At 50.5% G+C, this 13,738-nt stretch overlaps 1 protein-coding gene and 2 non-coding genes across 3 annotated transcripts in view; 2 read left to right on the forward strand and 1 right to left on the reverse strand.

Annotated features, from left to right (window-relative positions):
* Positions 1–13,738, forward strand: part of LOC139707428 (collagen alpha-1(I) chain-like) — a 39,501-nt gene that overhangs the window by 9,677 nt on the left and 16,086 nt on the right. The window contains exon 5 of the mRNA XM_071618667.1: positions 9,195–9,376. Within this exon, the coding sequence (XP_071474768.1) occupies positions 9,195–9,376 (182 nt within the window). The remainder of the gene's footprint in view (positions 1–9,194; positions 9,377–13,738) is intronic.
* On the reverse strand, positions 3,257–3,330 carry Trnan-guu (transfer RNA asparagine (anticodon GUU)). Its single transcript has one exon. It is a non-coding gene; the product is annotated as a tRNA-Asn (tRNA).
* Positions 8,864–8,934, forward strand: Trnag-ccc (transfer RNA glycine (anticodon CCC)). The gene has a single exon. It is a non-coding gene; the product is annotated as a tRNA-Gly (tRNA).

The raw sequence follows: 13,738 nt of genomic DNA on the forward strand, positions 1-13,738 counted from the left end.
TCCCAGCATAACTTCCAGCAGCATTCGGCCACCTTCCTAAGATGACTCCAGAGCGTCCTCCCTTGAGAATACCTGTCTGAGAAAGCTTCAGCATGACGGGAGAGGTGATGGGTGGTTCCACCAACACCTGATTGTAAGTAAGCACAGCGTCTTTCCCAGAGCTCCTACTGAACACGAACTCCTTCCTCTCTTCTGGTGTGCATCTTCTGCAGTCTCGGCGTGTTTCTCTCAAGGATCTCTATGCCCGTCTTTTAAAATGTCTTCACCAGGAGGGAGCGAACCTCTTTCTCCCGGTCTCTGTGGGAGGACAGAACCCTAAGTTCCCAATAATTGCCAGGTGGCCCAGACGCTGCTGGCCGGATAAGTCAGACGGTTACAGGGACCAGCCCTTTGTCATTTTTCTTATATGCTCCCGGCTCTCTCTCTAAGTCACTGTCCCTTTAGAATGCCCTGTCACCCCTGCACTAATCTGAGGGGAGCTCAGCTCTGTCCTATGCTGTCAGTAATCACTCAATGAAATATGTCTTCCCAGCTTCAGCTAATGCCCAGCTTTGTTGCCCTTTGGCAAGGAAGTGCGAACAATAGCTTCAGTGACACAGTTTCTGCCGAGAGGCACAGGTAGGACAGGAGAAGGAGTCATCACTTGGCCCTTGTCATCCCATGGGCATCTCTTCCTGCCTGGCATTTCTGAGCCACTTGGCTCAGACACTTGGCTGGGCCACGGTTCTGTGTCCCATCTGGATAGGCTGGTAGTGACACTTGGTGTGACCACGACCACTGTAATAGATGACATTAAGGTTGTGGACAAGGTGTAGAAGTGAAATATAGAAAAACTGATTTTGACAGTGGTTGTCCCCCTTCCCCTTCTACCTGGGTACACTATTGCTGCGTGGTGATATTTGGACTGTGATGTAGCACAACTCATTTTCTCATATATGGAAGTTTCTCAGAAAATTAAAGACACCACTGCCCTAAACACAACCCAGAAATTTTGTTTGGATTTATTTCCCTTGAAATGTGAACACATATATCCCCAAAGGATGCTACCAAAATGCTCACACCAATCCAAGAGAGCCGCCCCTTCCCTAGGTGTTAGATATTCCATTTTCTTCCAGCACTAAGACCCCCATTAGCTACAGCAATTTATGAGGGCTAAGAGTTTGTATGGAACAGGAGGACCATTGCATATTGGATCATCCTCACCATAGGAACTGTACCCAAGTTTGACAGGTATGGACAACGTTGCAGGTGTGTGTGTGTGTGTGTGTGTGTGTGTGTGTGTGTGTGTGTTATATATATTCCGAATATTGGAAAGGAAAGTTGAAAAATCTCTCAACCTCAAATATCAGGACAGTAGGCAATCAAAACAGACTAATGGCATAGATTAGAGGTCACGTACCACCAAACAGAGAATGGGTCCCTGTCGACGACAGCCCCACAGAGATCATCGCCAAAGTTCACTTCATGACACCAAAGCCAGAAACCCACAGTGACGCCACTGATGCAACAAAATACTGATGGCAGAAGGAGAGGAAGAGAAGAGCCACGTTTCATATGTAAGCACTGACGAGAACTGCGCAAAGCCACCTGAGAGTCTCAGGGCTCAGGTCTGCCCAAGGTGCCTGCTGGGGGCAGGGTGCCACTGGCTCCAATCCTGGGAATCAGACAGGCTGCTTTTTAAGGACGTGGCCACTGCTGTTTCCCGCAAGGAATAATATAGAGTAGTCTTCGGAATGCTAATTCCCCATTGGCACTGGAGGGAGGACTGGCATTTGTTGGTTTTCCTTCATACTAGAAAAGTCCAACCAAGATTTGATAAGAAAACAGGACCGTGAGAAAGGGAAAAACCTGACAGGAAGCACCCAGATTTCCTCCTTGCTGTAGTTTGGATCTGGGATGTCCCCCAGGCTCATGTGTTGAAAGCCTGGTCCCCAGGGCACCAAAGTCCAGTGGTGGGGCTCCTGGGAAATGACTGGATCACAGGGCTCCAATCTCCTCGATGGATTAATTCATTGTTGAGTTTGGAACTGAAGGATTATTGGGAACCCATTGAAACTATAGGAAGTGAGGCCTAGTTGAAGGAGGTAGATTACTGGGAACATGCCCTGGGTGGGTATGTTTCCTTCCTGGCCCCTTCCTCTCTTTCTCTGTCTCTCTCCAGCCCCTCACCCGCTCCGTGCTGGCCATCATGAGGTGAATAGCTCTGCTCTGCCACACGCTCCCCACCATGATGTTCTGCCTCACCACAAGACCACAATCACGGGGCCAAGCAACTAAGGGCTGGAATCTGTGAAACCGTGAAGCACAATAAATCTTCTGTCCTCTAAGCAGATTTTCTCAAGTGTTTTGTCACCACACGGAAGAGCTGACACCCTCCCTTTGCACAGGTGGCTTGGTAGAACCCCGTAACAGAGGCCAGTCTTCTCTTGATCTGAGTGATTAGGTCACTACCAAGAAACGATCATGGTTACTGGAGGACTCTAAAATATCTTGGAAGTTAAGCTGTGCAAAACATGCAACAGCATATCTGTGTGTGATGTCCACTGGGGCCTGCTGATGTGGCCCTCCCCCCAGGCCTTAGCACTGCCCCTCCTGGAAAATCATGGATAGGTAGAAGAAGAGAAAGTCTGCCACCCTGGCAAGTTCACAAAGAAAGGGCGATTGATAGAGTTGGAAGTAACGTGGAATATGATTTGTCATCATTCGTGGGGGAGATAAATTTGTAAAATATACAAAAGTTAGAAGTATCAGGTAAACACTGTGATGTAGCAATTGCACGGCCAGTTCTCTGTACCACGGAAATGACGTAGTGGTACAAGAATGATGGGCAGCATTGTTTTTCAACATAAAATCTCGAACCAACCCAATTTCAAAACCATTTGGAAAAGGTCAATGAAAACTGCAAAAACAAGAAAGAAAGGTTTTTTTGTTGTTGTTGTTGTTTTTTTTTTTTTCCTTTTTTAAAGGAAGTGGACAATCATATTGGGGATGGCACTGGTGACCCCCTCCTGGGGCTAGGGTACTAGTGTACCTGTCCACTCTGCTGCTGATGAAAAACAAGAAGAGAACCATCCCAGAGTTGACCTCAGTGGTGGCAGCCTGTCCAGGAAGGCAGAACAAGGGTGAGATGGCCCTACACTGCAGGGTGGTGTGGTCCCTAGCGCCATGCGGTTGCTAAAGAGCTGATTGGTAAAGAGCTGAACGGAGGCTAAAACGACGTCCGGGCAAGAGCTGTTTGCCAAAGAAGGAGGCTAAGCGTCCCTGGGTGGGCTCGAACCACCAACCTTTCGGTTAACAGCCGAACGCGCTAACCGATTGCGCCACAGAGACGCGGAGGGTCCTCTGTTGGGAGTCCATAGGGCCCAGTGCACACTAAGCCGTTTTCCCCAGGCAACGCGCCGCGGCTCCTGCAGAATCCGGGGCAAATTCCCAGAGCTCAGAAAAGCCGCCCGATCAGCGCGGCCAGTTGGAAACCTGACCATCGGCGGATTCCGAGGCCAGAGGGCAGCAGAATGGCCTCCACCCCGAGCTGCCAGGCGCTGATTTCAAAAGCTGACGCCCGGGAGACGCCCGCTGGGCTCCGGGGTCGCGGCTTCTTCCTCGTCCTGCCCTGAGTGGGCCTGTCCCCCCCTAGCGCGCCGCCCTGGGACGGGCCGCAGGGTCAGTGCTTTAAAGGACCCTGAGAACGGAAACGCGAGCGTTTGATCCCAGGCCAAGGTCTTTGCAGGAAGCCTCGACTCGGCCAAGTTTCTAGGCCTCCGCGGAGGCGAAAGCCGGGAAGGCCCGGTGCACCCGAGCGCCCTCGAGGTCCCGGGGCTCACGGAGGCTGGGGTGGGCGCGGGGTGGGCGCGGGCGAGAGCAGCGACCCGGCGGCCGAAGGCCTCGGCCAGGAGCACGAAGGGGCGGAGGGGCCCGACCGGCGGGAGACTTCAGCGAGAGGGCAGCCTGCGTCAGGGCCGGGTCCCCAGGGACCAGAACTGAGTTTCACTGTGGCCGAAGGAGAGCAAAGGAGGGGGAAACGGACGGTGGCGAGCAAGACAGGCGACGACCTGCTGCTGTGAACAGGGAGCCGCGGAGTAGCACCCCTGAGCGACGTCCACCATAGGGACGTCCACCACCCGGACCGAGAAGGCGCCGCCCGTCCTCGCCCGCGCGGCGCCGTGACCGTCCAGTGGTCAGTACTCTGCGCTGTGGCCACAGCAACCTCGCTTCGAATCCGAGTCACGGCCGGCCCTGCACTCACGTGGCCCGCCTTGTCTTTCAATCCTCACCGCCGCATCCAGTGCCAAACTTGCAGGTGGCTCCGGAGCTCTCTGGTCTGGAGGAAGAAAGGAAGCCCCGTCCTTGGCCAGGGCTCGGTCACCAGAGAACCCGAGCATTGAGGTGCTGCCTCTGATGCAGTGGTTGTGGTCGACCTCCTTTTTCTGGTTCACATATTGCAGTCATCCGTGGGGTCGTTTTAGACCAAATAAGAAACGAGATGAGATTTGCACTCCAAGGAGGCTTTGGAAACAAGGTCGAATAACCATAGTAAGTGAATGACGTTCCCCAACCAAGTGTGTGTGTGTGTGTGTGTGTGTGTGTGTGTGTGTGTGTGTGTGTGTCGGAGGTGGGGGGGACAATAAAAACCGAAGTGCAGCTCACAGATTAAATTGCACCCATCTTCAGTGCATGGCCCCGTGGATGGCGTCCAACAGGAACCCTCTTCTAGGGCAAGTGACAGAAAATTTCCATCAGATCAGGAAGTCCGTGGAGTCTGTTTTCCGCCCATCCCCACAACCTCACTGAAGGGAATCACCACTGTGTTTTCCATCTCCAGGGTTAGTTTTGCTTTATTCTTGAAATTCTCGATCAAATACCGTACTTTTTGGCCAGTGGTTTGCATTTGTTTTTTTTTTTTTTTTGTTTTGTTTTGTTTTTTTTTTTTTGGTTTTTTTATGCAGCATAAAGTTTCTGCTATGCATCCATTTGTTGTCACGATCAGTGTTTTGCTGTTGTCCCAAAATGTGAATAAAGTAAAGTGGATGGAGACCGGTTATGTCTAGTTGCAGCCCTGGAGAAGAAGGTGGCTATGAACATTCCCATAGGGGTCCCCTGAGGCCTTGTGCATTCATTTCTTTTGAGTACAAACCTAGTGATGGAATTGCTGGGTCACGGGGCAGGTGTATTTTAAACTTCATGAGAAGCTAGCAAACCGTTTACAGGATGTTTGCACTGTCTTACTCTCTCACCACAAGAAAAGATACTAATTATTTTTATGTTTTCATTTTTGATACTTTGTTTTCTTTTTAGACATACATGATGGTAGAGTGTCTTTTGCATATTACACATACCTGGAGTATAACTTCCCACCATTGAGGTCGTACATGACGTGGAGTTACACTGGTAGTGTATTCATATGTGAGCAAAGGAAACTTAGGTCCTATTCATTGTACTCTCCTCTTCCCATTCTCCTCCCTTCCCCTCATTCCCCTTTGTCTAATGCTATATATATATATATATATATTTTTTTTTTCACCTTCTTTTTACCCATTCCTTTGTTAAAGGGCGCATTAGGCTGGTTTCATAGATGAGCTGTTGTGAATTGCTGTCAAATTGATGTGCCTCTGTCCCTGTAGTATGCTGATTTTAAGTCCTTTGGATGTATACCAAGGAGTAGGATAACTGGGTCAAATGGTGTTTCCATTCCAAGTGTTCTGAGGACTCTCCATACTGCTTTCCAGAATGGTTGCACCAAATTGCAGTGCTGCCAGCAAAATATGAATGTACCTTCCCCCCCACATCCTCACCAACATTTGTTGTTTGCCGCAGTCTGGCTGCAGCAGAATAACTGGGGGGTGACGAATAACTTGTGTACGTTGATACAGCAGGAGTGGGAGCCGTTTATTGCAGGACAGGAGCAGTATTTATACATTCCACACAGCTTATCTAATTAGCATAAACTAGATACATCAGTCAACCAATAAGGAATCTCCACACTTAATGGCTCGCTTTTGTTACTTCTCAAACCACTCCCTCTGGCATTTTGCCAGGCACCATCCAGACTTGTTTACGAACTCTAACATTCCCCTGGCAAAATGCCAGGTGTTATTTTGACTTGTTTACAGACTCTAACAGTTGTTACTTGTATTCATGATAATTGCCATTCTGACTGGAGCAGGAGGGAATCTCAAGAGAGGTGAAAGACCTCTCTTGTATGTATTTTGGTAATATGGTCATTTTGACAATATTAATTCTGCATGTCCAAGAACATGGGAGAACTTTCCATCTTCTAAGGTGTTCTTCAATTATTTTCTTATTGTCCTGTAGCTTTCATTGTAGAGGTCTAATGTATATGCATATACTTGGGAATCTCTCTCTATTTTTTGAAGATAGTTTTCCTAGTGCCTCTTTCAATTGATTCATCATTTATGTATAAGACTGCAATTGATTTGTGGGTGTTGATTTTATATCCTGCTCCTTTGCTGAATTCATTTATGAGTCCTAGAAGTCTTCTGGTAGAGTTCTTTGGGTCTTCTATGCATAGAATCATGTCCTCAGCAAATAAGGATACTTGAGTTTTTCTTTTCCCATTGGGAGAGAAGATACAAATTCTTGTAAGCTCCTGTTTTTAACTATCTCTTAAAAGTGACCCATTCGGGTGGGTGTGTAAGGGTATATTATTGTTATTTTCCTGAATGAGCAATGATATTGAGTTCCTTTCTTATTTCTTTTGGTCATGTAGAAATGTTGTTGGAGAGATGCTGATCAGTGTCTTTCCACCTTCCTTTTCTTTTTCTTTTTTGTTATCAGGGATTGAACCCAGGGTGCTTTACCACTGAGCCTCATCCCCAGCTCTTTTTATGTTTTAACTTTTGAGATAGGGTCTCACTAAGTTTCTTAGGGCACTACTGAGTTGCAGAGGCAGGGCTCAAACTTGCCATCCTCCTGCCTCAGCTTCTAGTGTTGCTGGATTTCAGGCCTGGGTCCCCACACCCACCTTGTTTCCCCTCTTTTTTTCATAACCTTTTACTATTAGACTCATTTAGATTTATGAAAGATAGAGTAGACAGTGCACAGAATTTCTTTACACTTTACACCCGGCTTCCCCTAGCCTTTAACATCTTACATTAGAATGATACCTTTGTCCCAAGTAAAGCATAAATACATTTGCTACTAGGAGTAGGATACACTCAGGAGATAATAGAAGACAAAGAGGGCCTTGCTCAGAGAAGCCACTGTTATGTGTCCTGAACTAGGGAAGATTGCCTTTGTCCTTTGCACCCAAGATCCAAGAAATATCTTAACTGATCAGGGATATGGAATTTAGAATCGATATAGAAAAACATAAAGTCATTTGAAGCAGAACAGTCTAGTTATAAAAGGCGGAGAGAGATTTAAGGACATGCAAAGAAATTTTACATTTAAAAAAAAAAAACAGGAACCACACGATAAGGTGGTAGAAATGGGTCTAACTGGACCACGAGTCTCCAACACAACACCTGCCCATCAGAATAGACCTAGTTCACTCTTTTTGAATATAAAAGCAAATTCCAGCTATAGAAGTTAATCAGACAGAAAAAGATAAGACGGTGCTATTCTGTACCAGGGTGCTTGTAAGCACAAGTGGACAAAAGCAAATGGCTGGTAGAAAGAGGAACAACATCCTATGGCTCCAGCATCCACTGTTCCTCCCTGAACCAGCCTCTTGGGTGGCCAAAGAGGGTGTGGGGGAGGGCAGAATTCCTGGGAACTGTCCTTTATTGGCTCCTGTGTAAGTCTCTGTAGGACATGAGAATCTCAAAGCCAGACTCAATCCTTGGTCCTTTCCAGGGATGCAGAAAGGAGGAGAGAGGAGAGAGCTCCATTACCATTCAGATGCAGAATAACCCAGGGACATACCCAAGAGTGCAGCTGGGTTCTGAAGGTCTTTGGGAAAACACCTGACATGGGTCTCAAGGTCGGGAGGATGGGCTTGGGAGGCAGTGTTACAGGGTTGGGGCCTGGTGGGAATCGAGGCCCTGTGAAGACCCCTTCAAACCACCCGTGAGTTTATGGAAGGGAAAGGAAAAGAGAAAGGGAATACTGTCAGGCGAGAGAGGGTGTGGGTCCCCTCAGAGAGGAGAGGGACAGAGTGCCTCTCCTGCATTCCAGGTTTATTGTGGATCCTGAGAGTCGCGCTCAGGTCCACCTCTTCACTTGTGACTGACAGTAGAATGACATCAGACTGGCACGTCCCCTCTGCCATGACAACTCTAGGTCACTTTGGCCCATGCTGACAGTTTCTAAATGGACCCGTAGCCATCAATTTTTACAGATTTTTAGATTAGAGGGAATTATCCTTTACTCCGAGAGTTCTGAGCCTCGCCTGTTGAAAGGGTCAGAAAAGCCTCCCCCTCCAGGGTAACTTGTGCTGCTCTTATGGACTTTACTTCCGGCCTGCATTTCTCCTGCAGGTATGGCAGGTAGTTCGCTGAGAAATTTGACATCTCCTGGCCATGAAAGTCAGGCAGGGCTGCAGGGAGATTGCTTCTGGAAAAAGAAAGCCTGCGTGAATCAGCTCAGTGGAGCCTGTGTGTGGCATTATTCCCGTACCCTCGTGTTCCCGCCACTCGTCAGCCCCTAGCAGCCGCCACCCATGGCAGGGCAGGGTCTATATAGATTAACAAGCGAGGAAATGACCTTTCCGTAGGTTCGCGGCAGATAAAGACCAGGGACCGAAAACGGGTGAATTTCTGGTGTTTTCCTGTAGCGGGTCTCCACCTGGTTGTCCAGAGCCCGCTGCAGACTTGGGCTTCTTGAAGCCAGATGGTTTTCTTCATAGTGACGTCTGTATATTACTGCTTTCCGCGTCACCAGTATGGAGCAAAACTTGTGTCCACAAGCATTGGTGGTTCAATGGTAGAATTCTCGCCTCCCACGCGGGAGACCCGGGTTCGATTCCCGGCCAATGCACGCCTTTTCTTAGCGCAGCTGGGAGCCCCGCTTTCGCCTTCCCTCCCCTGGTCTCCAGCGACCCGGGTCAGGAAAGACCACAAAGACCACGACCTCAGGGTCATTTCCCAATTGCCACACAGGAAGGGATCTCGGCAGGCACAGGGCGGCTACCCAGTGTCGGTTTGCCTGTCCTCCGCTCCCTCTGTGCTCTGAAAACCCGCTCCACACTTCTTCCTCGGATCTGGAGGCTCCTACGCACGGATTCACTTCCTGCACAGGTCACTGGGCCCCTTCTCCCTGCAGAAGGGGACCGGGAAGGGGACGCCCGACGGCAGCGCCACGCCACCCGGTGCGCACGCCGCGCGGGAGGCGCGGAGCCCAGATCCACTCGCGCCGCGGGTTCTTCGCGGGGCCGCCGCCGGCCGGACAGCCGCCCCTGTGCCTGGTGGCCCCGATCAAAGTCAGTCCGCGGCGTCTGGGCAAAGTTCAGGGTGGCCCAGGAGCGCGGCGAGGGGGACTCCCTTCTAACCCTCCTGCTTTCGCCCCCCGACGGGCGCCCTGCCTTCTGCGCAGAGTTTGGATCCCCTGGGGCTCTGCAGCCCAACCCCCCCCCCCCCCCGCACCGCCTCGGGCCGCGTAGAAGGAGCCCGGGACAAGCCAAGCTGCGTCCTGTCTGTGGACCCCGCCTGTTTTCACCCGCTCTTCGCCTGCACAAGCCTGTGTGGGTCGCAGCCAGTCCAAGTGCTGCCCACTCCAGCGCACTGGCCAAGCCTTAATTCTCTTGAAAGGGCCTCAGGAAGAGCTCGGAGGGAGACGCCAGGACAACAGAACGGAGTAGGCTTCTCCCCTTTCTGTGTCCTCTGTCCTGCCTCTGAAGGTCAGCCGCACGCACACCGCAGTGCATAATTGGCTCCACTCTGCAGGGCATCTCTCCTGCCCTGCTCCTCCTGCCCTGCTCCTCCTGCCCTGCTCCTCCTGCCCCTGCTCCTCCTCCTCCTCCTCCCCCTTCTCCTCCTCCTCTTGCCCCAGCTCCCCTGGCCCTCCTCCAGCTCCTCTTCCTCCTCCTGCCCTGCTGTTTCTCCAACTCCTCCCCCTTCTCTTCCTCCTCTTGCCCCAGCTCCCCTGGCCCTCCTCCAGCTACCCTTACTCCTCCTGCCCTCCTACTCCCCTCCTCTTCCTCATACTCCTCTTTTCCCTGGTCCTCCTCCTCGCCCTCCTCCACCAGCTCTTCCTCCTCCTCCTGCCCCTGCTCCTCTGCCCTGCTCCTCTGCCTGCCCTGCTCTGCTCTTCCTCCTCCTCCTGCCCCTGCTCCTCCTCGCTCCCCAGCCCCTGCTCCTCCTCCCCTTCTTTCCCCTTTTCCTCCTCCTCCCTTTCCTCAACTTGCTCCCCCTCCTACTCCTCTTCCCCCATCCTCCTCCTCCTCCTGCCCCTCCCCTCCTCCTCCCCCTCCTCCTGCTCCTGCCCTGCTCCTCCTCCCCTTCTTTCCCCACTTCCACCTCCTCCCTTTCCTCCCCTTGCTCTCCCTGCTCCTCCTCTTCCCCCCATCCTCCTCCCCGTGCCCCTGCTCCTCCTCCCCTTAATTACCGTCTTCCTCCTCCTCCCTTCCCTCCCCTTGCTCCCCCTCCTCTTCCTCCTGCCCTACTCTTCCTCCCCTTCCTTCCTGTTTTCCTCCTCCACCCTTTCCTTCTCTTGCTTCCCTCCTCCTCTTCCTTCTCATCCTCCTCCTCCTGGGCCTCCCCCTCCCCTCCAACCCCTCCTCCTCCTCCTGCCCTCCTCCTCCTCCCCTTCCTACCTGTCTTCCTCCTCCTCCGTTTCCTCCCCTTGCTCCCCCTCCTCCTCCTCTTCCCTCCCATCCTCCTCCTCCTGAACCTCCCCCTCTCCTCCTCCTCCTCGTCCTCCTCCTCCTCCTGCCCTCCTCCTCCTCCCCTTCCTTCCTGTCTTCCTCCTCCTCCCTTTCCTCCCCTTGCTCCCCCTCCTCCTCCTCTTCCCTCTCCTCCTCCTCCTCCTGGGCCTCCCCCTCCCCTCCTCCTCCTCCTCCTCCTCCTCCTGCCCTGCTCTTCCTCCCCTTCCTTCCTGTCTTCCTCCTCCACCCTTTCCTCCCCTTGCTCCCCACTCCTGGGATTAAATCTGCTCTTCTGCTTAGAGTTCTTGAATGGAAGCTTAGATGATACTTTGGGATTTTTTCATTGTTGACGTGTGCACTCATTGCTGTGAATGCACCTGTGAGCATTGGCTTGGTTCTATTGCTGTTTATTTACTTATGTACTTAACGTCATTAGAGATTGAACCCGGAGCACTTTACCACTGGGCTACATCCTGAACCCTTTTTTCACTTTTTATTTTGAGGCAACTTCTCCCTAAATTGCTAAGGCTGTCCTGAACTTGTAGTCTTCCTGCCTCAGCCACTCAAGTGGCTGGGATTACAGGAGCACCACTGGGCCTGACTCTATTGACACACTTGTATTTTCATTGTCATGTATTACAAATATTCAATATCTCCCGAGATATTTTGTTGCATCTGTTGTAATGAAGGGTTATGTTTCATTTGCAAATTTGGTTGTTTCCAGCTACCTTTCTCCTAGAGATTTCTTGTTGAGTTTCATTGTCCTGAGAGCATGCTTTGTATGATTTCTATTGCTTTCTATCTGTTGAAGTGTGTTTTATGGGCCAAAGTGTGCAGATCGTGGTGAGTATTTCACATGAGCTAGAGAAGAACATGTTTCTTCCTTGTCGAATGAGGTGATCTATAAACCTGTGGTGGTGCTGCCAGTTCAACCTTATCCTCTTTGATTTTCTACCTGCCGGATCTGTCGACGACCGATTGAGGGAGGCTGAAGTCTTCAACTATAGCCATGCATTTGTCTATACCTCCTTGCTCTTCTTTCAGGTTTTGCCTGACATATTCGGACACTCTCCTGTTAGAGACCCTATTATTAAGAATTGCATCATCTTCTTGGGGGAACTGACCACTTTATCATTAAGTAATATCCTTCCTTACCCCTGACGACTCTCCTTGCCCTGAAGTTTTCTCTGTCTGGAATCAACATAGCTCCTCCAGTTGTCTTTCAATTAGCATGGGCCTAGTGTATCTCTCTCCTTCTCTTGGAGGCCTTGTGACCCCTCAGGACCCCAAGGCTCTCTGATCCCATTATTGGGCTGCCTGCTGTCTTTCGGTCAGGAGATCCTGGTTGGCCTTTGGGGGTGGGGTTTCTCCTGCTCCTTGGGGCTGGCTCTGCACAGCATGTGCTTCAGGGCCTGCACATTCTCAGTCCAGCTGAGCCAGGGACTTGTCCTGAAGGGCTGGCCCAGTGTTGGAGTTGGGGCCGCTGTCCACACCACTGTTGGTGGTCCTGGAGAGGATGTGGGTCTGTGGAGGGGCTGTGGGAAGGCTATCCTCTTGAATCGCACCGGGCACGTGGGCAGAAGATCTGGATTTCCTGCCCTCAGCATCCTCCCAGCTCTCAGGGAGAGAGCTCCTCTTCCATCTTACACGTTGCTTTCTCCCTTTCCCCGTTTTCACTTATAATTTATCTGTGCTTCTCCACATTTCAGTAGGTTCCTTGCTGGGCATGTTGACCTATGCCTTAGTTCTGTAGTCCAAGCTCCTCTGGAGGCTGAGGCAGGAGGATTGCTTGATCCCAGAGGTTTGGAGCCGCACTGGACAACACAGTGACAACCTCTCTCCTAATTTGTTTTTAAAGTAGGTTTCTGTTGGTTTGGAAGTTGCTCCGTATACCAGCAAGTGTCCTTGTGATTAGAGCAAGAAAAATCAAGATGAACCACTAAAGGAATATCTCCTCAGTGAGTCTGACATGGTCCGTTTTGATTTCCCGAGACAGAGAGAAACCTGCCATCATGATGACAGAGAGTGTTGCCTATGCCCAACTTTTGGTCCATCCCTCATAAAGGAGAGTCTGGGGGACAGGAAGGAGGAATTGTTTTGTCGACATGCTATTAGGCTGAAGGCCTAGAGCTTTGGATTCACACACAGGCAAACAAGAGTCAAACTGAACTTGAGGCCTACCAGCCAGAAACCATCAAGGAATCTCTAACCTTCTGCTGTGACCATCAAATATGATTTCTTTATTTTGTTTTCCATGAGCATTTTATCAAGTTTCCTTTCTTGCCCCCCTCAGCAGACTGCTAACTTGCTTGTACAGTAGGCCCCATTTTTAAATCACTGAATGTTCAAGTAAGTTCTCTTCAAAGTCTTTATTGATGCACCATAATTATACCTAATAGCAGGATTCATTAGGCCATATTTGTACGTACAGTTAATGTAATCAACCTCATCGTCAGTACCTTTCATTTATTTCCCTCCTCCTCCCACTCTTTAAAACGTTAAGGTGTCCAGGTTTATGGTTCACAAACGAAGGCCACCCGGAGAACTTTCCTGCGATGCACGCACATCTTTATTGATCATCTGTGTAACTATTTAACTTTATGCAGTACTTATGAGCACATAAGTACTGTGTAAACTGTGAGGGAACCTGGGTACACACACCCTAGACGCAGTAGTGAGTGCTCTCGGGTACTCTGATTCGGGGAGACTTTTTAAAAACCACCCAACTTTAGGGGTTCTGGCAGAGACACTGGAATGGATTCAGCTTGGCCACCTCTCAGGAAACAGTGTGTCTAAGTGTCAGGGCCCTGCCCCCTGGGGAGGCCGTGTATGGTGGATTTTGAGTCACAGGCAGGTATGTTCTTGTTTCAGTATTAATACAAACATTGGCAGGGTTTGGCACAGACCTGTAATACCAGTGGCTCACAAGGCCCAGGCAGAGGGGGGTGGCAAGTTCCAGTCCACTCTTGGCAACTTAGT

The sequence above is a fragment of the Marmota flaviventris genome, chromosome 10 (genome assembly GCF_047511675.1).
Source record: "Marmota flaviventris isolate mMarFla1 chromosome 10, mMarFla1.hap1, whole genome shotgun sequence".
In the NCBI taxonomy this organism is placed as follows: Eukaryota; Metazoa; Chordata; class Mammalia; order Rodentia; family Sciuridae; genus Marmota; species Marmota flaviventris.